The sequence below is a fragment of the Protomyctophum parallelum genome (assembly GCF_964188405.1).
Source record: "Protomyctophum parallelum genome assembly, chromosome: 20".
NCBI lineage: Eukaryota > Metazoa > Chordata > Actinopteri > Myctophiformes > Myctophidae > Protomyctophum > Protomyctophum parallelum.
This window is the reverse complement of record NC_139718.1, coordinates 25,937,920-25,959,449: the sequence shown is the minus strand read 5'-3', so window position 1 is coordinate 25,959,449 and position 21,530 is coordinate 25,937,920. Positions and strand designations below refer to the sequence as shown.

At 44.1% G+C, this 21,530-nt stretch overlaps 1 protein-coding gene across 2 annotated transcripts in view; it reads left to right on the top strand.

Moving 5' to 3' along the window:
* sptb (spectrin, beta, erythrocytic) overlaps positions 1-21,530 on the top strand; it is a 61,343-nt gene that overhangs the window by 24,438 nt on the left and 15,375 nt on the right. For both annotated transcript variants that reach the window (XM_083791249.1, XM_083791248.1), the window contains 24 exons: positions 119-292; positions 1,752-1,849; positions 2,954-3,034; positions 3,281-3,396; positions 3,545-3,657; positions 3,796-3,983; positions 4,411-4,528; positions 5,613-5,771; positions 6,800-7,102; positions 8,044-8,200; positions 8,635-9,505; positions 9,802-9,939; positions 10,182-10,941; positions 11,768-11,970; positions 13,101-13,191; positions 13,468-13,614; positions 14,656-14,922; positions 15,156-15,380; positions 15,894-15,983; positions 16,384-16,674; positions 18,194-18,324; positions 18,828-19,032; positions 19,441-19,664; positions 21,332-21,482. In XM_083791249.1, the coding sequence (XP_083647375.1) occupies positions 119-292; positions 1,752-1,849; positions 2,954-3,034; positions 3,281-3,396; positions 3,545-3,657; positions 3,796-3,983; positions 4,411-4,528; positions 5,613-5,771; positions 6,800-7,102; positions 8,044-8,200; positions 8,635-9,505; positions 9,802-9,939; positions 10,182-10,941; positions 11,768-11,970; positions 13,101-13,191; positions 13,468-13,614; positions 14,656-14,922; positions 15,156-15,380; positions 15,894-15,983; positions 16,384-16,674; positions 18,194-18,324; positions 18,828-19,032; positions 19,441-19,664; positions 21,332-21,482 (5,301 nt within the window). The remainder of the gene's footprint in view (positions 1-118; positions 293-1,751; positions 1,850-2,953; positions 3,035-3,280; positions 3,397-3,544; positions 3,658-3,795; positions 3,984-4,410; positions 4,529-5,612; positions 5,772-6,799; positions 7,103-8,043; positions 8,201-8,634; positions 9,506-9,801; positions 9,940-10,181; positions 10,942-11,767; positions 11,971-13,100; positions 13,192-13,467; positions 13,615-14,655; positions 14,923-15,155; positions 15,381-15,893; positions 15,984-16,383; positions 16,675-18,193; positions 18,325-18,827; positions 19,033-19,440; positions 19,665-21,331; positions 21,483-21,530) is intronic.

Genomic DNA, 21,530 nt, shown 5'->3' with positions numbered 1-21,530 from the left:
GCGTGCGTGCGTGCTCTGAAGTCCTACACATCAACTATAATCCCCAGCTTTATATGGTTGCATCTGTCTCTTTTCTTGTCCTTGTCTTCTTTCCCCCTTTCTCTTCTCTCTCTCCCAGCCAAGGCCTACTAAGGGTCGCATGCGCATCCACTGTTTGGAGAATGTGGACAAGGCCCTGCAGTTCCTCAAGGAGCAGCGAGTCCACCTGGAAAACATGGGGTCCCATGACATTGTGGATGGCAACCACCGCCTCATCCTGGGTCTCATCTGGACCATCATCCTGCGCTTCCAGGTAAACCCAGTTCTGCTGTTGTTAGAATGAATGCCTTTCAGTCGGAATATCCTGAATATCAATTCTGAGTAGTGAAGATAATTGTGCATTGAGGAATTTGAATGGGGCGATGATGTCAAATAACTAATCTCTGAGTTTAACTTAATCCCTACGCTTTATACTTGGTCCAGTCTGGTGCTACACATGAGCTTGTAGATCTGCTATCTCCGCGGTATGTTTGCCCCAGAATAGAGGCACTAGTGTTCATGTGGTTACAGTCCACCATTACTACACACATCTCTATATTCTGGTCATGTGTAACGTACACATTCAATCATTCAGGATAATCTAGTGCAGTGATTCCCAAAGTGCTTTGCTCGATACTCAAAAGAGAAAATTCACATCTCCCTGGGAACCAAAGTACTGAAAATAGATAGATTGTTAGCAGCTCACGGAGAATATCAGAACATGTCAGTTTGATTCGCTTCATCTACTAGTTGAAAAATAGTGTATTTATTTTTAATTTGACAGCAACCCCGTTATTTTTAGTCTGCGCTGGTTCAAACAGTATGCATTATTCAACCCTTTTACACACCAAAAAGAAAAGAATAGACAAACTATAAGCAAGTCACTCACTCCTGTCTCCTTCCTTATGATATGAAAACAGCCAGAGAACCAAAGCAGGCTAAATTTAGTCTTCTCCGTGGGCCCTGTCTCTCAGATCACATCACCACTCTAATTACTATCCCACTGTGTGGGGAAAATAAGAAGAACCTTGATAATGAAAGTGCCCCCACCTCCTCGCCCTCCTATCAATTTGACTACGGTTTCAATTGGCACAGATCCAGACTGTGAAATAACTATGCCGATGTATAACAACTGACATTGCAGTCTTGTTTTACAAAAAACGAAACACACAAATTAAACACAAATTTAGTCTCACGATGTAAATAAATGATGTATTTCGAAGGGATGTGTACCGTATATGTCACTTGAACATGAAATGCTCCCTGTTTGCGCCCGGTTCTCAAATGTTTTCATGTCAAGGACTCCCAGCTTGATTGGCTGCAGACCCTCATTTGCAGAACATTTGTGTTAAAAAAAAGCTCAACGCTAACCCTGTGAGCTACTAGCTCACAACGGTGAGCTATGTGACATGTCGTGAGCATGTAGACTGGCTATTTTTAAATAGCTGGGTCGGAAGTGGTTCAAATGATTTTTATGCTATTTCAAATTGATTTAGCTTGGGACCCTCTGGAAGCTCCTCAAGAACCCCTGGGGGTCTCCAGACACCACTTGGAGATACACTGTCCCAAATAACATGTTTTGGAATGTATGAGTGATGTGCTTGTTGTGAATCACTCTTCTTGATATCAACCTCCTGACAGTCATTAGTTAAGCTTTTTTCCCCACTTATCTTCTCCTGCTCTGGCTCCTTTCAACTCATCTTCTCCTGCTCTGGGCCTCTGGCTCCTTTCAGATCCAGGACATCATCGTGGAGACCGGTCAGGCCGACCAGAAGGAGACCCGCTCGGCCAAGGACGCTCTTCTCCTGTGGTGCCAGATGAAGACGGCAGGGTGAGTGGGAGGGAATATGGCAGGAGTACAAGAAGTAGTTGTTTTGTGAAACAGAACGTCATCTCACAAAACTACATGGAACAAAGGAAGAAAGAGTACCATGGAGTGCACTGTTCAAAGTAACAGCAGGTTTTCGGGTAGCAGGAATTAACAGGCTGAGTGACAGAGGACTACAGTGTAGGCACAGATCAACTCTTTATCTGATTTGGTGGGGCAAAACAAAAAACTAAAAAACATCAATCCTACACAATTCACACATCAATACTAAACAAAGAGGGAATACACATTCAGAATATTCAAAAATACCAATGGTATAGTAATCCAACTTTATCGCATGTACTCTGTCATGATAGATTACCTTAGCTGATAGAGACTTCTAGAGACCTTATAGAAGGTCATTCCAAATCACAACACTACTGAACAGGACTAAAGGTTTATTAGCTGCCAGCAAAAGGCAGAAAAGCTGTTATGAATAAAGATTATATTGGTCACACACGACTTCACGCTTAGATCAAATTGTTTCAATTACTGCTATTTTTGTACAAGAGGGAATGAACTTAGCTGGAGTCTAACATATTTTATACAATATGTGTGATCTAAGGGGCCCTCGGCCTGAAAAAATGTTGCAAACCCCCAATTTACTCTATGCTGGATAGTTCTGCAGATTTCACATTCTGTCTAACAGGATTCCCAAGGATTGGTTTTAATATTGATTGCAACTGCGTCTGGGTCCAGCTCTAGTTCAAGTAAAAAGTGAAGGTGAAATATTGATTGCCCCACAAGGGAAGCTTGTCTGTACAAACACTACATGAAAGAAAGTCTGATAGAAATACCCTCTCACAGAAAGGTTAAAGCCGAGCAATGGAAAGAGCAGCAGAAAGAATGACATGAAATGTGAGCTCATGGTTTGCAGAGTATCCTTTACATTTCTACGATCGATGCAAATCAATCGTCAAGCCTTAAAGCTGCAGGATCAATAGCTCTTGTTTAGCCATGGTGGCTAATGCTAACACAATGGAACTTGGCAAAGGATCTGCACCAGAAGCTTCTCAGAAATGTTACCGCTGTACAGCCAGTGACAGCCCCCTGGCTTTATTTTCACAGATATCCCAACGTCAACATCACCAACTTCACCACTTGCTGGAAAGACGGCATGGCCTTCAACGCCCTCATACACAAACACCGGTAAGCTGAGATGAATCGCCCAATCCACTCTCGCAGGTCCTGTCTCCATCAATGTAAACACGCTGCAAAACCTTTCTGCTCAATGTCTCTCGTCTTCATTCTCCACTCATCGTTCATCTCTTTCACTCTTCTCTTTTTGTCTTGTTCTTTTGCGCTCTCCCACTCTCCCATTCTCTCTCTCTCTCTCTCTCTCTCTCTCTCTCTCTGTCTCCTATTTCCATTTCCATCTTTCTCCGTCTCTCCCAGGCCAGATCTAGTGGATTATAACAGTCTGAAGAAGTCCAACCCAACCCACAACCTTCACAACGCCTTCAACGTAGCGGAGCAGAAGCTTGGGGTGACCAAACTGCTGGACCCAGAAGGCAAGTTAACGGGTCTTCTTTTAGAACTTATATTATTTATGAGCATAAACCCTGGAGAAAAGAGTCCTGGGTTGGGTTACTGTGTTCACTGCTTTGGCTCTCAGTGCTTAACTGACTGTTGTGTTGTTGTGTTGTGCGTTTCTTGCAGATGTGTATACAGAGAACCCTGATGAAAAGTCTATCATCACGTACGTTGTGGCGTTCTACCACTACTTCTCAAAGATGAAGCAACTTGCTGTTGAGGGCAAGAGAGTTGGCAAGGTGAATATGTGGACATATGGTGCTGTGTGTGGGTGTGTGTGTGTGTGTGTGTGTGTGTGTGTGTGTGTGTTTCTATATCTAATTGTCTGTGTGCATTTGTTTCTGTGACTTTTGGCTCATCTAATCGTTACATTTTAGGTTCTGGAACATGCTATTGAGACTGAGCAGATGATTGACAAATATGAGACGCTGGCCTCAGATCTGCTCACGTGGATCGAGCAAACCATCATTGTGTTGAACAACCGGAAGCTAGCCAACTCCCTGACAGGAGTCCAGCAGCAGCTACAGGCCTTCAACTCCTACCGCACTGTAGAGAAGCCACCCAAGTGAGTTCACAGTACACTAGACTGCAGCTTTTATAAGATAGTAATGCAATATTGGGGTATTTTATAAAAACAATTTACCAAATTAGAAAGGGAAACTCTGTGCTACAGTATCTGGTAATTCAATTCAATTCAATTCAATTCAATTCAATTCAATTCAATTCAATTCAACTACATTATGTGTCTCCTGTATGTATTCATGGATGCTTTTATGTTTTTAGCATTGATGTGTTCTGCTTTACCTGTGCAGCACTTAGGTCAATTAAGGTTGTGTGAAAGATGCTCTATGAATAAAGTTGGTGTAACTTTTACATTTGTTTTATGACAGTGATTTACAGTATGTGAGTTGTGCTGTTTTCCATTTAGTTTTATTAGATTTCTCCACCTCAGTTTTGATTTGATTGCTTTGTTTGAATTTCATTGTTTGCAGATTTCAGGAAAAGGGCAACCTGGAAGTGCTGCTATTCACCATCCAGAGTCGAATGCGGGCCAACAACCAGAGGGTCTACACCCCTAAAGAAGGAGCCTTGGTCGCAGATATCAACAGGGTGAGACTCCACACTGAGAAAAAATACTTAATATAAATTAATTAACTCTGCTTTAACTACTTAAACCCTAATCTAACGGGGGTCCCCCAGGGGTCTATTGGTCCCCTCCTTTTCACCCTCTAAAAACAAATCCATATTCCTATATGGCACATTATGAGCTTGTAGATCTGCTGTTTGGTCGTGGAATGTTCGCTTAGTATGCCCAGTCCAGAATAGGGATGCTAAGGTTCATGTGGTTAAAAAAAGAAAAGCAATTGTTGTATCCTTTTCTGGAAAGTTAACATATAGTCTCACAACCGAGAATAAAGTCATACTGTGGAACATTCATTTTAAGTAGTATTTTTGGCAAAGCCTCTGGCGACATCCTGGTCATTACAGCGTTTGTCTTTTCAGAACCTGCCGCTCAAAAGGGAATGGTGCAGGTTCCATAACACCGACTATTTTTCAATGCAACTACAAGTTATCAGAAATTGTATTTATGAATTGTAAAATACATAAGTCCGATAATCAAAATTGACTTGAGTAGGAAGGTCCCATTTCGCAAGTTTTCAACTGTATAAAAATGAAAATAGCAGATCTAGAAGTTGTGAGTCTGTAGATTGCCTATTTTCAAATTGCCAAAGTATATAAAGGGCTGAAGTGGTTTTGTTATAATAAGAAGTAGGCGTAAAATTATTGAAATTTGTATTCCAGTAAAGTCAAAACATAACTCAGAATTGTACTTACTAGACCGGTTCCCAGCTGTAGAGCACAGTCGGTAACGATGGAGTTGGAGATCCATGTCCCACCCGGCTATGCAATACCCGTTGTACCCGTGTCAGAGTACCCGTTCACCCATCTCTCTGTGTCCCTTTATCCCTATATATGGAGTTCTGTGTCAGGCATGCCCAAATATGAAGTGGTGTGATGCCAGACCAATGCTCCATATATGGAGATATAGGGTGATCAGGTCCAGAGCCCGGGCAGAGGCTTTTGTGCTGGTTCTGAACAACCGGCTATTCAACGGACTCGACACCGGGCACTGCACTCCCTGTTGGGTTGTGGAACTCTGCTGAGACTTCCTGTGATTTTGTATCATGCACAGGGCTGGGAGCGTCTGGAGAGGGCGGAGCACGAGCGGGAGCGTGTCCTGAGGGACGAGCTGATCAGACAGGAGAAACTGGAGCAGATGGCCCGGCGCTTTGACAGGAAGGCTGCCATGAGAGAGACCTGGCTCCTGGAGAACCAGAGGCTTGTCGCTCAGGTACACAACAACAACAGCAACAGCACAACTACAATTTTCATCAGTTAATTAAACCACTTAAAGTTCAGCTGAAATGAAAATAGTTTTCCCACACTTTTAGCATGATATGTACTAATACCTAGACTCCTAGAGTATAAATTACTCTTCCGCATTGAGTTATTATGATTATTTATGACATACCCAGCCCCTGTTTCACTAGGAAATTATTCACACTATGGTCATGCCACTATGGTCATGCCATGGCCAAAGCCATTTCAACTGGTCTTTAAGGCATTCTGTATGTACTACTACGGTGAACAGTGATTCTTTTTTTAAACATTTGATCAACATTGTTGCAAAATAAGGAAGCTATGTTGAAAGTGGAAAATACATAAACTTTGTCAAGTGACTGCACAGTGATACGATTAAGTCTTGCCATTTTAATATACTTTGGACACCATCCTTAGCTTAGATCAGTGATACGGGATACGAGTTCCGGGTACCGAAAGTCCTGGCCTTTTCACTTTGCACTGTAAATGTCTTAAAACTATAGAAATAAAATAGAAAGGGCTTTTTCATTCATAGCAATGCTGTGCTGAAAATAATCAATTTGTGGGCGCCTCCATGACGTATTAGTTGATATGAATTTGGGAAATCTGTTTTGATATCCTTAAAATAATTTAAAGAATATAGGAGAATGGGTGATTACATCCTGGAGACGAATAACAGTCTAAGTCCATAATTTATTCTGACAACTCCCCGAAAAGGCCTATCTGTCCTGACTCCTAATACATCATTTATACATTATGGATAATTAGGATTTAGAACCGTTATTCGTCTATAGCACTGTTACGTCATCCTCAAAGGATATTTCAGAACTAATTTAAATTATACAAACATGCAAAACACGCCGGTACATAACCATGAAGAACAACTAATTTGATCATCAGTTTATCTTGCCTGTAAACCACAACAAACCCTTTGCATTAAAGGTCATTCAGATTTCCTCTGCCCTGAAAGACTCTCCACCCTCCAATTTGTCTCCTCAGGATAACTTTGGCTACGACCTGCCGGCTGTAGAAGCAGCGAAGAAGAAGCACGACGCTATAGAGACGGACATCGCTGCGTACGAGGAGCGCGTCCAAGCACTGGTGGCCATCTCCAAGGAGCTGGAGTCTGAGCGCTACCACGACGCCAAGCGCATTGACGTGCGCAAAGACAACGTCCTGCGCCTGTGGGAATACCTGCAGGAGCTGCTGAAGGCCCGTAGGGCGCGCCTGGAGAAAACCCTCACACTGCAGAGGATCTTTCAGGAGATGTTGTACATCATCAGCTGGATGGATGAAATGAAGGTGATGTACAGTAGGGAGGTGATGGATAGTACTAATACTAGTACTAGTACTAATAATAATAATAATATATTGGTATAGCCCATTTGAAAACCAAATGAATAGGTGCTGAACAAGAGAAAAGCCAAACAGATACAAATAAATAAATAACTTTATATAAGTAAGGAAATAAAAATGTTCCCTGCAGATTGAAAGTAATATCATCATTATCATTGTCATTTTCATGTTAGACATTCAGCTGATGGTTTTTATCCTAATACAGTTGGTGAGCAGGCAGGTTGAGATATTTTGACAGGACACATTGCAGTTGCAGGGATCAACTCTGTGACATTACTGCCTCTATTCTCTAACCAACTGTCCAACCTGCTAAAGCCATGAATGTGCATCTTTAGGGTTTTGTATTTTCACAACAGGCTATTTGCACTATATCGTAATAGTAATAAGTAATAAATAAGTAATAGAAATAGCAGTAGTAACTAATTCTAGCATAGCATGTGAGCCCAAGAAAACAACACCATAATGCTTTGAGTTCATAGATTTTATAATCAGATCTGTAACCACTTCATTTAAACACTACTCATTACGGCAATATCACTGACTAGTACTACATAGTACAGGCATGTATATTACCATCACTACCTCGAAACCTACTGTATTACGGACACTGTGCTGATCTATGCTTCATACACAGCATCAACCTTATTGCAGCTTGAATGTACATATTTAAAAAGATGTGATATGTCTCTACTGTATTTCATAAGCCATTCATTTTCACTGTATATTAAGGGAAGGAATGCTGTCCTTGTAACGTGTGTGTCAGCATGAACTTCAAAACCTACACTGTGAAACTGAATAGATGTTGGTCAGCACTAAAGGTTACTGCACACTTATAGCATCTAAAGTGATTAAAGCCACTCTTACACACCTTTTGTTTTTCCCCTCAGGCTCGCCTGCTGTCTCCTGACTTCGGAAAGCACTTGTTAGAAGTTGAGGACCTGTTACAGAAACATGCCCTAGTAGAAAATGACATTGCCCTACAGGCAGAGAGGGTAGAAAATGCCAATGCTGCAGCACTGATATTTTCCAATGGAGACTCGTTAAGTAAGTGTAAATATTAATAATATTTTATATTTCAAATATTTTATTTAGCTTTTTTTTAATTACGTAGTAGATTGTAGAGAAACAGCAAACCAATGTCAAAGAGAAGGGATACATGTGAAACATGACTGGAGTTGGATTTGCTCTCATATGGAGCGTGTGATCCCCCACTCTGGGTCAGAAAGATGTAAAATGGATTTTGTCTCTTGTTGGGCATTACATTACAAAGTAATGTTTTCAAATGCTTCAGCTAACAATAAAGACTCACAAGGACTACAGATATTTGTCACTTGGGCTGAAGAAATCTCCCAAAACAAAATAGCCAATCAACAAAAATCACCACATCATTAGCAGAATAAAGTCCTGGCATGCATTGTACTGGTGCCTTTTGTTACTCAGTGAGTTACGTGAAGATAATTATAATCTTACCCTTTCAGGCTACAAGCCCTGTGACCCCCAGGTGATCCGCGACCGGGTACAGCACTTGGACCTGTGTTACAAGGAGCTGTGCTCTCTGGCAGCCCAGCGCAGGGCCCGACTGGAGCAGTCACGGCGCTTCTGGAACTTCCTGTGGGAGATGGCGGAGTTGGAGGGCTGGATTAAGGAGAAGGAGCACATCTTCTCCACCTTGGACTATGGCAAGGACCTCACCAGTGTGCTCATCCTCCTGAGCAAGCACAGCGCCTTTGAGGACGAGCTGGGGGCTCGACGCGCTCACCTCCAGCAGGTCATGGACGAGGGCGACAAGATGATCCAGGCCAAGCACTTTGGCTCCCCTAAGGTCCAGGAGCGCATGGACGACGTCAGGCGACAGTGGGAGCAGCTAGAGGAGCTGGCAGCGTTCCGGAAGCAGAACCTCCAGGACACCCAAGGTTTCTTCCAGTTCCAGGGAGACGCGGATGACCTCAAGGCCTGGTTGGTGGACACCAAGCGGATGATGAGTAGCGAGGACGTGGGCCATGACGAGTACACCACCCAGCGGCTTCTGAAGAAGCACAACGACCTCAAGAACGAGGTGATCAAGAACGGAGCCACCATCGATGCCCTGGTAAAGCAAGCCAACGCGCTGCCGGAGGAGCTCCGCAACACCCCGGACATCCAGAGACGCCTGAAGGATATTAAGGACTTGTACATGGAGCTCATGTCTCTGGCTGACCTGAGGCAGAAGAAGCTGGATGACACCATGGCCCTGTACACCATCTTCAGTGAGACGGACGCCTGTGAGTTGTGGATGGGTCAGAAGGAGACGTGGCTGGTTGGCCTGGACGTGCCTAAGAACCTGGAGGACTTGGAAGTTGTACAGAATAGGTATGTGGAAACAGGCTACATGATATGTATCGGATCTATCTCTTTTTCTGGTTCGTTTTAGTCATCCCAGGTCTCAGGTGGGTTGGGGTGCTGCATAATCATTGCAGTCCCAGTCCGGTCATGTACTGTAATGTAATAAAGTTGCCTGACATTATGAATTCCAATATTCCCATCTTAATCTCTATTCAGGGCAGGCTAAAACAAACGTAATACTTGTTTATGAATACTAGTTGGGTTTTCATCATGTCTCAGTTTGCATTGTGCATTTGTTGTGGCTAATGATTGTTTATTCATAGGTTGAGCATTCTAGCTCAAGAGATGGTGGGTGTTCAGTCACGGGTTGATGATGTCAACAAAGCAGTAAAACAACTTGAGGACAGCAGACACCCACAAATGAAAGAGGTCAAGGAATGTCAGATGCGCTTGAATAAGAGGTGAGTTTTCTACAGTATTTTAGATTTTTGGACAGACAATGATTCCAGAGGATGGGAAAGGAAAAACAAAGAAACAAGAAACCTATCTGCACCTTCAGGACCACAGAAGCCTAGCTTTTCAATTGACAGTTAGACATAGATTATGTGCAATAATTTGATAATATCTGCATTTTTGCAGATATGCATGTATCAATAACACTCTCAGTTATGGTGCATTTGAGTGATCAATCTTGGTGTTTCAGGTGGGAGGCCTTCAAGGCAATGGTGGAGGACAAGAAAATGAAAGTGGATTCTGCTGTCAGCCTGCACAACTACAGACTTGAGTGCGATGAGACAGAGACCTGGATCAAAGAAAAGACGTTGCTGATCGAGTCCACGCAAGACCTGGGCAATGACCTGGCAGCAGTCATGACCATCCAGAGGAAACTGTTTGGCATAGAGAGAGACCTGGACGCCATCAACACTAAAATGACCTTCTTAAGAAGAGAGGCAGACCAGCTCGCCAAGGATCACCCAGAGAATGTGGACAATATCCTGGCCCGCAGGGGAGAACTGGATGAGGCCTGGAATACTTTGAAGAAGACCCTGAGGGACAGAGAGGACTCCCTGGGTGAGGTCAGCAAGCTGCAGACCTTCCTCCAGGACATGGATGACTTGGAGTCCTGGCTCTTCAAGACCCAGAAGGCTGTAGCCTCGGAAGAGCTGCCCACTACACTGCAGGAGGCAGAGCAGCAGCTGAGTCTCCACGACGCAGTGCGTGAAGACATTAATAACCACGAGGAGGACTTCCAACGCGTGAAGGACACTGGTGCCCAGGTGGTCCAGGGCCAGGAGGACGACCCTCAGTACCAGCAGCTGGAGAAGAGGCTTCAGGGTCTGGACCGTGGCTTGGATGAACTCCAGAAGTTGTGGGACAGTCACAAGAACCTCTTGGACCAGGGTCTGGGCTTCCAGCAGTTCATGAGGGACGCCAAGGCTGCAGAAGCCATTCTCAACAACCAGGTAAATATAATTATACAGACTGGATACTCACCATGACCTGACTCTTCTTAAGTCTGTGTGTCCAGGGCTGACATCACAAATCACAAGACGGATCAGTGATCGGTCTTGTGATCAGTGGCCATGGAAGTAACTCCCTCCTTTTCTCTCGCGCTCTTTATATTGTAACGGGTATCGGGTAACACTTTCTATGCATCCCATGTCTATAATGTGTTAGAAACATACTTATAATGCATTTTAATCAGCTTCTAACACTGTATAATTATACACTCATAAACGACATATATGGTCAAGTATAAATTCATAGTAATATGCTTATAACACTCAGCCTGTATAACACTGTATAATCATTCCTCTTATAATCACTGTTAAAGTGCATTATGCTGAAACCTTGCCCAAACATGGAGTCATATGGCATAGATACTAGTAGTAACTAGTTCACTGGCCACACAAAGTCAAAGCTCTACATGGGAGCCACGACATTATTAGATCACGTCTTGTTGATCTAATAATGTCTTTGGAAAGCCTTTATTCTATTGCTTTGATCTTTGGACAAGATGAGAAGGTAAACAAGACGATTCACTGCATAATTATTGTTAATTACAATGTTGGCTACATCCTCCGTCAGCAAGTACAACCTGAACAACATCACACAGTCCAATGCTTGGTAAAAGAATGCGGTGTGAAAGAATGTTGCGTGGTCAGTCGCCACACTGCATTTCTTTCAAATAATATTGTGTTTTTAACCCCATGATTCAAGAGGAGTGCTTTTGGAGTTCCCTCCGCCGTTCAACACCCCGGGACAAATGTTACTGTGTCTGTGTTTCAGGAGTACACTTTGGCCCACATAGACCTACCTGAGACCCTGGACGGGGCAGAGATGGCTCTGAAGAAGCATGAGGACTTTGTGAGCACCATGGAGGCCAATGAGGAGAAGATTGAGAGCACGCTACAGGGAGGACAACGGCTGCTGGACAGTGGCAACATCAACTCTGGGAAAGTTCAAAACAAAATGGACTCCATCCGAGATAGGTCTGTCACGTGGTTTTATTCATCACATTGGATACTAAATTACATTGAGGGAGAAAAACAACAAAAGTAAATGTGTACATTATACTATGTTGTGTTACTTTCATACATGCCCTCAAACAAAGCACAAAATGACTAGGCATATAGAGCTATTGGTAATTGGTCTTAAAATGCTATTTTCCAGCCTAATTCAAATAATTAGGGTGTGCAAATGAGACTACAATCTGCATTTGTGTCCTTGAGTTCATTACAAGCTTAAAAATCGAATATCTTGAATGTGTTAGTTAATATAGAAACTGTAATATTAATACCTATTAAGCCTGTTTTAACCTTTACACTTGTTTCTTTTATTTCTCTAATTATCCACATAACATCTGAGCTGAACTTCTGTGAAGAAAAGTTAGCTATACTCCAAATGTATTTCAGTCTATGTTAATTTACTCAGTTTCTTGTTTACCCCAAAACACTGAGACAGCTTTTTTAGCACTGCATCATTTGTGTCAATTGAAAGCAGGTGCAGAATAAACCAAATGTTTTTGGACATCTGTAGCCTACTACTACTGTATTTGATTTCTGTAAATACCCAAATAGCCAAGATGTGCAGGTTCTAATGAGGAAAAGTTAGCCAATGAGGAACTGTTAGCTACTCACCTGCACTCCGGGTGGCAGATGCAGAATGTTTTTTTGTGCCAACTATTCCACCTCACCTGAACTTCTTATGAGCAAAAGGTTCTACCAGTGAGGCAGCTTTCTATACGCAGCATCATTACTGTCAATAGTAGGCTGTGGAGAGGGCCCAGGTACTCCCATTAATTCCAACCATCCGGACTGGGAGACAGACGCCGGCAATGATGGTTATTGATCTCAAAGAGAGGGAGCTACTTTTCACTCTGCAGCAGAAAGCTGCCTAAGAGGGCTGATTTGGTATTTCTCTGTTTCTCTGAGAAGGGAGAGGCTCGTTGCTACTGTATGGATTTACTTCTGATGGTCGAAACCATCAATTTTTATGGCACGGGAGAATGATGGTCAGAGTAAAAGTCAGTGGAAAGACAGAGAGATGGGGAATATGTCTGAGCTATATTGATGATGCTGTTTCTTTTGTGTGTGTATACCTGCGTGTGTTTGACTTGCAGGCATAACAGTAATAAAGACAGAGCCAAGGAAGTGTCAGAGAAGCTCAAAGATAACCATGATCTCCAGCACTTCCTGCAAAACACTCAAGATGTGAGTTCAGTCTATTTGCATTTAAAGTGTAATGCCATGCATTTTAATCTTGATCTCACTTTGAATGTTACCTTTCTTTGTGTACAACAGTATTGCATATTTATTTACTGACATGTATGTACCTGGATCTGTGTGTGGATCTGTGTATCTGTCTGTCTGTCTGTCTGTCTGTCTGTGTCATTTTGCTAAGTGGTACAGTAGGCACTCGATTTTTAAGTTAGAAGGGCGGGTCTTGAGTCAATTTCATACGATGTAATTTGTCTCTCCATGGTGCAGCTGACTCTGTGGATCAATGAGAAGATGTTGACAGCTCAGGACACCTCGTATGACGAGGCCAGGAACCTCCACACCAAGTGGCTCAAACACCAAGCCTTCATGGCTGAACTGGCCTCCAACAAAGACTGGCTCAACAAAACAGATCAGGTCAATGGAAAGAGTGTGTGTGTGTGTGTGTGTGTGTGTGTGTGTGTGTGTGTGTGTGTGTGTGTGTGTGTGTGTGTGTGTGTGTGTGTGTGTGTGTGTGTGTGTGTGTGTGTGTGTGTGTGTGTGTGTGTGTGTGTGTGTGTGTGTGTGTGTGTGTGTGTGTGTGTGTGTGTGTGTGTGTGTGTGTGTGTGTGTGTGTGTGTGTGTGTGTACAGTGGTATTATTACTCTGAAACATAAAGTAGAAGTGATTACATCTTTTCATTTGAATGAAAAGGGCGTGTCCTCTGCATTTAACCAATCCTAACTACTAGCATTGGGGTTACTCACTTATGGGTCATCTTCATTGGGGTTACTCACTTATGGGTCATCTTCATTGGGGTTACTCACTTATGGGTCATCTTCATTGGGGTTACTCACTTATGGGTCATCTTCCAGGCAGCATGAATGCACTCCGCAAGTTTCATAACAATCTTCACTTTATATTCAGATAACTAATAAGTTCAAGTTCAAACTTGCAGAAAAGGCATGGGTTTACCAAAATCAATAGGATTATTCTGTGCTAAGCACAATGGTAATCTGCCAATTTTATTTTGAGATATTGTGTGCATTTGCCAAGGCCAGTGGGTAATTTCACATTGGGCCAATTTGAAACTTTGGCCCAATGTGAAATCATTGCGCAACAGCAAAGGCCATTAGGTACAGTAACTAAAATGAGCACAGGCTGCTTTCTTCGGTTGCAGAGAAGATTCCATGGCATTTCAGCCAGTAGTTTTCCAGACATGTTGTTTGAGATCAAAGTTGCGGATGGACAGACAAACTGACCAACAGAGCTAAAAACGTGATGTCGAATTTGAGTTCCGTCTTTAAAATGATCAACAAAGTTGCGATAATGAAAAAATTAGTCTATAGGAAATTTCAGATAATTTAAGTGCATTAATGTAAACCAGAACACTGGAGCACCAGTGCTCCAGTATTTCCGGGAGTCTCCAGCCACAAACAAGGTGTAACCTTCTAAACATTCCTGTCCTTCTCCATACAGGAAGGCCAGGAGCTGATGGAGTCCAAGCCTGAGTTTGAGCCCATTGTTATGGAACGTCTGGCCAAGCTGCATGAGCTGTGGGACAAGCTGGAGTCCACCACCCAGGAGAAGGCACGCTTGCTGTTTGATGCCAACCGCTCTGAGCTGTTCGACCAGAGCCTGGCCGACATGAAAAAGTGGCTGAGAGAGCTGAAACTTCAGCTACAAGGTGGTGAGGAGGAAGTCAAAGACCTGACCATCGCCAACATCCTTCTTAAGAAGCACCAGGTGTGTGGGTGACGCGCACGTGAGGGATACTGTTTATTACTACTATTTGTATTTAACTGTATTATTAAAGTATTTAAAGGTTTATAGCTGAGAATATTTGCACCTACTCCATCTAACAAAAAAAGAAAAATAATTAAAAAAGAAAAAGAGAGACTTTGTGTTAAATCGGATTACCACGTGCTACATATTTGAAGGTCATTCATCATCTTCCCTAATCTCCCCTCCCATGTCAGATGAAAGAGAACCAGGTGCGGGACCGGGCGAGGGAGCTGGAGGAGCTTCAGCAGGCTGTGGAGAAGCACGGTGGGGTTAGGGAGGACCAGCCCGAGCTGGAGGCTGAGCAGCAGGCTCTCCAAGCCGAGTTCCAGCAACTGCTCACTCCCTTGGCGATGCGCAAGGGCCATCTGGAGGCAGCTAAGGCTGTCCATCAGTTCTACAGAGACCTGGCCGATGAGATGGTGAGGATGGATCTGCTAGTGCAGAGTTTAGATTTTGTAATGTGATGAAAACACCTGCCTCGGTGCAAATTTCACAGATTACATATAGGTACATATATATATGGACGTCAACACTAGGTGGCGTCATATCCCAGATCCGTATATATATACGTACCCCAGCGTATACTCCGTCTATATAATGGTTGAGGCCTACGGAAGCTTTTAACGTTGGTCCGGTTCCTATAGCAACGCCCCATCGTTCCAACTATGGGATTGCAAATATATTCACAGTGCTAAACAGTTGAATAAAGGATTTTCTATAAGTCGGACTCCGTCTTTTAAAGTGAACGCGTATGCTGTCACTGGGAACTGGGGTTTATGCTAACAGCTAGCGGTAGAGATAGAATTAATGTAGTACTGTTTATATTTTATAAGGATGCTGGTTTTAACAGTTTTGTCCCTGTTTCTGTTCTCTCTGTCTCTCTCTCTCTCTCTCTCTCTCTCTCACACACACTCTTCTTACCTGTCTCTCAGCTGTGGATAGAGGAGAGGATGCCACTGGCCATGTCAGAGGAGCATGGCCACAATCTCCAAACAGTCCAAATGCTGTTGAAAAAGAACCAGGTGACTAATTCCAATGTGGAACACAGTGGGAGTTCTCTCTTTGGCTGTGAACCACTGCACTTGTGTTTCTATGGTGATGTAGTGTTGAAATGAAAGGCAATCAAAGAGCCGGAAACCGGGCCTCAGATGACAAGACAGCTGGCAGCTAGATATGATTCACAGATGTCATCCAAACAGGCATACTATTTATATACCTTATGCCACAAGTTGATGTAAGACACATTTTAACGAGCCTTTAAATGGTTAGATTACTAGTATTCTCAAGCGAAAACCGCAACCCCCACCCACCCCCCTTGGTGTTTTTACTGAGATGTACTAGACTGCATACATACAGTATGTTATATTCATGCATATACATTGCACTTCTGACCTGCCTTGTTCTGTCCTCGTCACCCGTTAGACATTGCAGAGGGAGATCGAGGGCCACCAGCCCCGTGTCGACGAGGTCCTGGAGCGGGGGCGGAGGATGGCAGTCGCAGCCGAGGCGGAGGGCCGGCCGGAGGCCGAGCGCATCGCAGAGCAGGTGAAGGACCTGGAGGAGACCTGGTCACGGCTGCAGGACGAGAACGCCAAGCGCAGGGAGAGGCTGAGTGGCTCAGACATGGCACAGCAGTATTACAACGATGCAGACGAAGCAGAGGCCTGGATAGGAGAGCAGGAACTGTACATGATCGCTGACGAGAAGGCCAAGGTATGGGGCACGAGTGTGCACGTCGTCGGGGGCCACATTTACATGAGTCAGAGACCGGGAAGTGCAGATTACTGTATTTCAGGCTCTTATTGCACACGGTTCATGGCTGGGTGGTGGCAGGCTTTTGATGTTCAAATTATGCATCTGCAGCCTCCACTAGCTGGACGCCTTGGGGGGGTTGCGTATGAAGTCATGCACAGCTCATTGATTTCAGTGGAATAATTATTTTTCATTCTTTGAGTTGTTTGGAGTGTAGATTCAAATGTCAAGCAGCAGGTGCATGGAGCATGAACAAACAGGCTGCATGGAGCATGAACAAACAGGCTGTCAGACACAAAGTTTTGGAAACCATGAACTGACCTTCAGTGTTAGCAGAGAAGCATCAAAGGAAAGTGTGTGCCGGGGGCAGAGGGGTAGGCTATTTCTAAGGATGAGTTAAAAAGGAGGCACAGCATAATGTTTATGGATCAGAACAAAGATCTAAGGATGAAAGACAGCTGTGTATGCTCACTATGAGTTAGGAAAATATAATGGGTTGAGACGTCTACTGTATATGTGTGAAGAAAAAACACATTTTTATAAGCCAGCAACATAAATCAAAGAGTCATAGTGAAGTAGCATAAATCAGAGCAAGAGAATAAACAAAGTAACCGTAACTCCATAGGACAAATTATAATTGCCGCGACCGCGTAGCCACAACTGTACGCTATAGTGTCATATGACGTAAAGTTCATCACCAGCTCATATGATGCAGACATCTTTGTGCCTGTCATATTTAGAACCACGTGTACTTCATGCATGTACAAGTGCATGTCTGATTGTACATGTGCTAGAACAGAAACATGGCCACTCTGCTTGAGAGGTTGTGTGAGCCTGGAGATCCTATATCTTTATAACTTACTTTATAAAGTCAATAAACACAACCCAATTCTTAGCAAGATAATACTGTTTACTGTCAAAAGAGATTAAAGTGTGTGAGAAGGCAGAAGTGGAAGTATCTGTGAGACCGTGACGCACTTTTGAATCACATGCACATCTGCTGACAAATTGTGATATAAACAGAAATGAAATACGTATTGTACGTGTCTGCTGTCCATGGACCCCACGGTTACGCACGCAGATGCAAATATAATCACTTACTTTAAGTTTGAGAGAAGGCAAAGTAGCCTGAACCACTCAAGGCAGCAGGTGCAGATGCCAAGATGTAGCACGTGAAAATTGAATTTGTTTGGATCATTAACCCTAAACAAGGCGTGTGTTGTTGTGCCAAGATCAAGCAGGATTGCATGCATTAGCATAATTTCACTGGCACATTTTTCTTCATTCTAAACAGTTTTGCTTCCTACGCAGCCAGGTTCAACTTTGAGAGCTCAAAGTGTTTCATTACTGTATGTCTTGGAGAGTTAACGGTTTCTGTTACACGCTGCTCCTACTTTTCCCATATGCGTTCTCTTTCCTCTTGCCCCCCGATGATCTCTCCATGTCCTCCAACCACCTCTGCTCCCTTGGATCTCTCCAGGATGAGCAGAGTGCCATGCTGCTGTTGAAGCGTCACCTGATCCTGAAGCAGGCGGTGGATGACTACACTGACTCCATGCAAGCGTTGGCTGATCGCGCCCAGAAGATGCTGGCCGACGACCATCCTGATGGGTGAGTGCTTTGATGCTCTTTTTTTTGTTTGTTTTTTAAACTTCTGCTTTTATTTCAGTTTGGGCAACTTTACAGAATTATAACATACATATTTCTTACATTTGCTTTTTTTTCCACACAACCTCAGCTGTTTCACACTTTCATATATACTCATACACACAAACAACTTCATATACATTTACAAATATTAAGTAAAGAAACAACAATGGGAAGTGAACAAGGAACAATAATGAGAGCTTTACTGAATACATACATGACTGGGCACACAGGCAAGCATATTATGAACCGACCGGAAGGTCTGGGGAGAAGTGTATTTGCAGCCACTCATTTTGACACGCTTTTCTCTATGCCCAATATCCTATCATTAATTCACCCACTTCTTTCTCTCCTTTCATCTTGCCTTCCCCATAATCTTCCTTCCTTCCTTTTCTTTCTTTCTTTGCTCCCCTTCCTTCCTCCGCTCTTTGTCTCCTTCCGTCTCTCCGTCCCGTCTCCTTCTACAGTGAGGCCATCATCAGGCGTCAAGGCCAGGTAGACAAACAGTATGCAGGGCTGAAGGAGCTGGCGGAGGACCGCAGGAAGAAGCTGGACCACACCTACCATCACTTCCTGCTGAGCCGCGAGGTGGAGGACCTGGAGCTGTGGATCTCACAGAGGGACGTGGTGGCCTCCTCCCAGGAGATGGGCCAGGACCTGGACCATGTCACGGTGAGACACTGTGGGCAGGCAGGCAGGCAGACAGACAGACGCGCACGCACGCACGCACGCACACACGCACGCACGCACGCACGCACGCACGCACACACACACACACACACACACACACACACACACACACAAACATATCAAACACAATGAGATGACAGACGGACACACATACAGGCATATGTACTGTACATGCAAACAGTACATGCATGATGCACAATGCACATTATGGTGCACTAGTGCAATTATTTCTAGTGGTCACCAAAAGTTTCTTTGCAAAGGCACACAGTGCAGTATATGCATAAAAAAGAATATTCAAATTTTAGCCTACATACTTCTAATCTATTTTAAATGTCACGCATCCCTTTGCTGACATGACTTCTCTCTTTTTATCCCTTCAAACCGGCACAGCTTCTGAGGGACAAGTTCCGGGAGTTTGCTCGGGAGACTGGGATGGCGGGTCAGGAGCGTGTGGACTTTGTCAACCAGACCATAGACGAACTGATCGAGGCGGGACACACCGAAGCGGCGACCATGGCCGAGTGGAAGGACAGCATCAATGAGAGCTGGGCTGACCTCCTTGAGCTCATCGACACTCGAGCCCAGCTCCTCACTGCCTCCTACGACCTGCTCAAGTACGACCGGCTCATCCACCGTAATGGGCCTTGTGGGATTGACCGATATAATACTGATAAAGACATGTGTAAAGATTCTGGGTTCATCCAGAAGGAGTTACACAGTGATATCAAGCTAGGTAACACAGTGATGGCAAGCTAGCTAGAGTGATGCTGATGTTTGGAAGGTTTGTGTTTGTGGGTGAGTAAATGTCGAGCCACAAGGCTCAAGGTTATCTTTATAGTCCTACTAGGGGGAAAATGTAGATTAGAATGACTCAGACTTTTTCCCCCCTATGCAGTAAAATGTGAGGATGGTATATGGTTTTAAATATAACTAATCAGTAGAATGTGAGGTGGTGAATGGTGATTGTAGATAATGAGGATGATGATAACCGCTACAGGGATTGATACATAAAACTAGACAAAGTGCCAATCGGCACAGGTCTCCACCAGGGCAGGTCAGGTTGTGGCCTCATGGTGGCGCTATAACAGGCTGTTGAGGAAGATTTGGGCCGGAGGTTCGTGTTGGAGGGATGCAGGTACAATGTTTTTCCATGCATAAGTTGTATACAGATCGATGCAGTTATAGCTAAAAACAGGAATTGGCCTGTTATAGCGCCACCGTGAGGCTGATTTTGAGGAAAAAATTGTGGCATGTCGTCCTCGGCCTAGTGAAAATGTGCGTGTATAATTTAACGGAAATTGCACACTGTGTTTGTGATTTGTGGCCTTTTTTCGAAATGGACGAATCGTGTGAGCTTTGGAAGCCAATCTTAGCCAATCAGGATGGAAGATGGGAAATGGTGCCGCTCCGTGTTGATCACATGACTATGGAGATAGTGTATACGGAGTTGCGTGAAATTTTTATAAAATCTGAAGGAGTAATAATAGAAAATGTGTTTTACATATGTCGGCCTCCTGGTGGCGCTATAAAGAGCAGATGTGAAAAATTCCAGGCAAAGGTTTTTCCTTGGCCTCTAGGGAGTTGGCATACAAAGTTATCCACAGATCCGTGCAGTTAGAGGTAAAAACTGTTTTCGGCCAGTTATAGCGCCACCTTGAGTCTGAGTTGAAATTGTTCATGTGGCATTTCGTCCTCGGCCTAGTGGGAATGTGGGTGCACAATTTCACGGAAATCACGCGATGTGCTCATGATTTGCAGCATTTTGTTTGAAACTGAGCACTCCTGTGAATTTTGGAAGCCAATCTTAACCAATCAGGATGGAGTGTGAGAAATCTGAAAGACGGGTTTCGTTGAATGGCTCTAGAGAGACTGTGTACCAATTTGCGTGATGTTTGGACAAAATCTGTAGGTGTACTGTGCAAAAACTTGTTTTGCACAAAGCGGCCTCCTGGTGGCGCTATAACAGGCCGTTGTGGAAAGTTTGGGGCAGAGGTTCATCGTTGGCATCCAGGGAGTGTGTGTGCAAAATTTGGCATCGATCGGGTTAACGGTGGCCGAGATTAGCTGCTCACGGACGGACGGACGGACGGACGGACGGACGGACGGACGGACGGACGGACACACGGACACACGGACGGACGGACGGACGGAGTGCAAAACATACTCTCCCCACATGCCTTCGGCCTGGTGGAGACAATAAATGACCGTAATGGTAAAATCTGTAATGATATTATAACGTGAACCAATGATACCATCCCTTGTGGGTGTTTTGTCTGTTCAGGTACTTTGACGACGGGAAGGAGCTTGTGGCTCAGATCCATGACAAGCAGAGTGAACTCCCTGATGATGTGGGAGAGGACTTCAGCAAGGCAGAGTCCTTCCACCGCATGCATGCTGCCTTCGAGAGGGACATCTCTGCACTGGGAAAACAGGTAACAACTTCACAGACTTACCTTACCATTATTTAAGGCGTGTGAGAA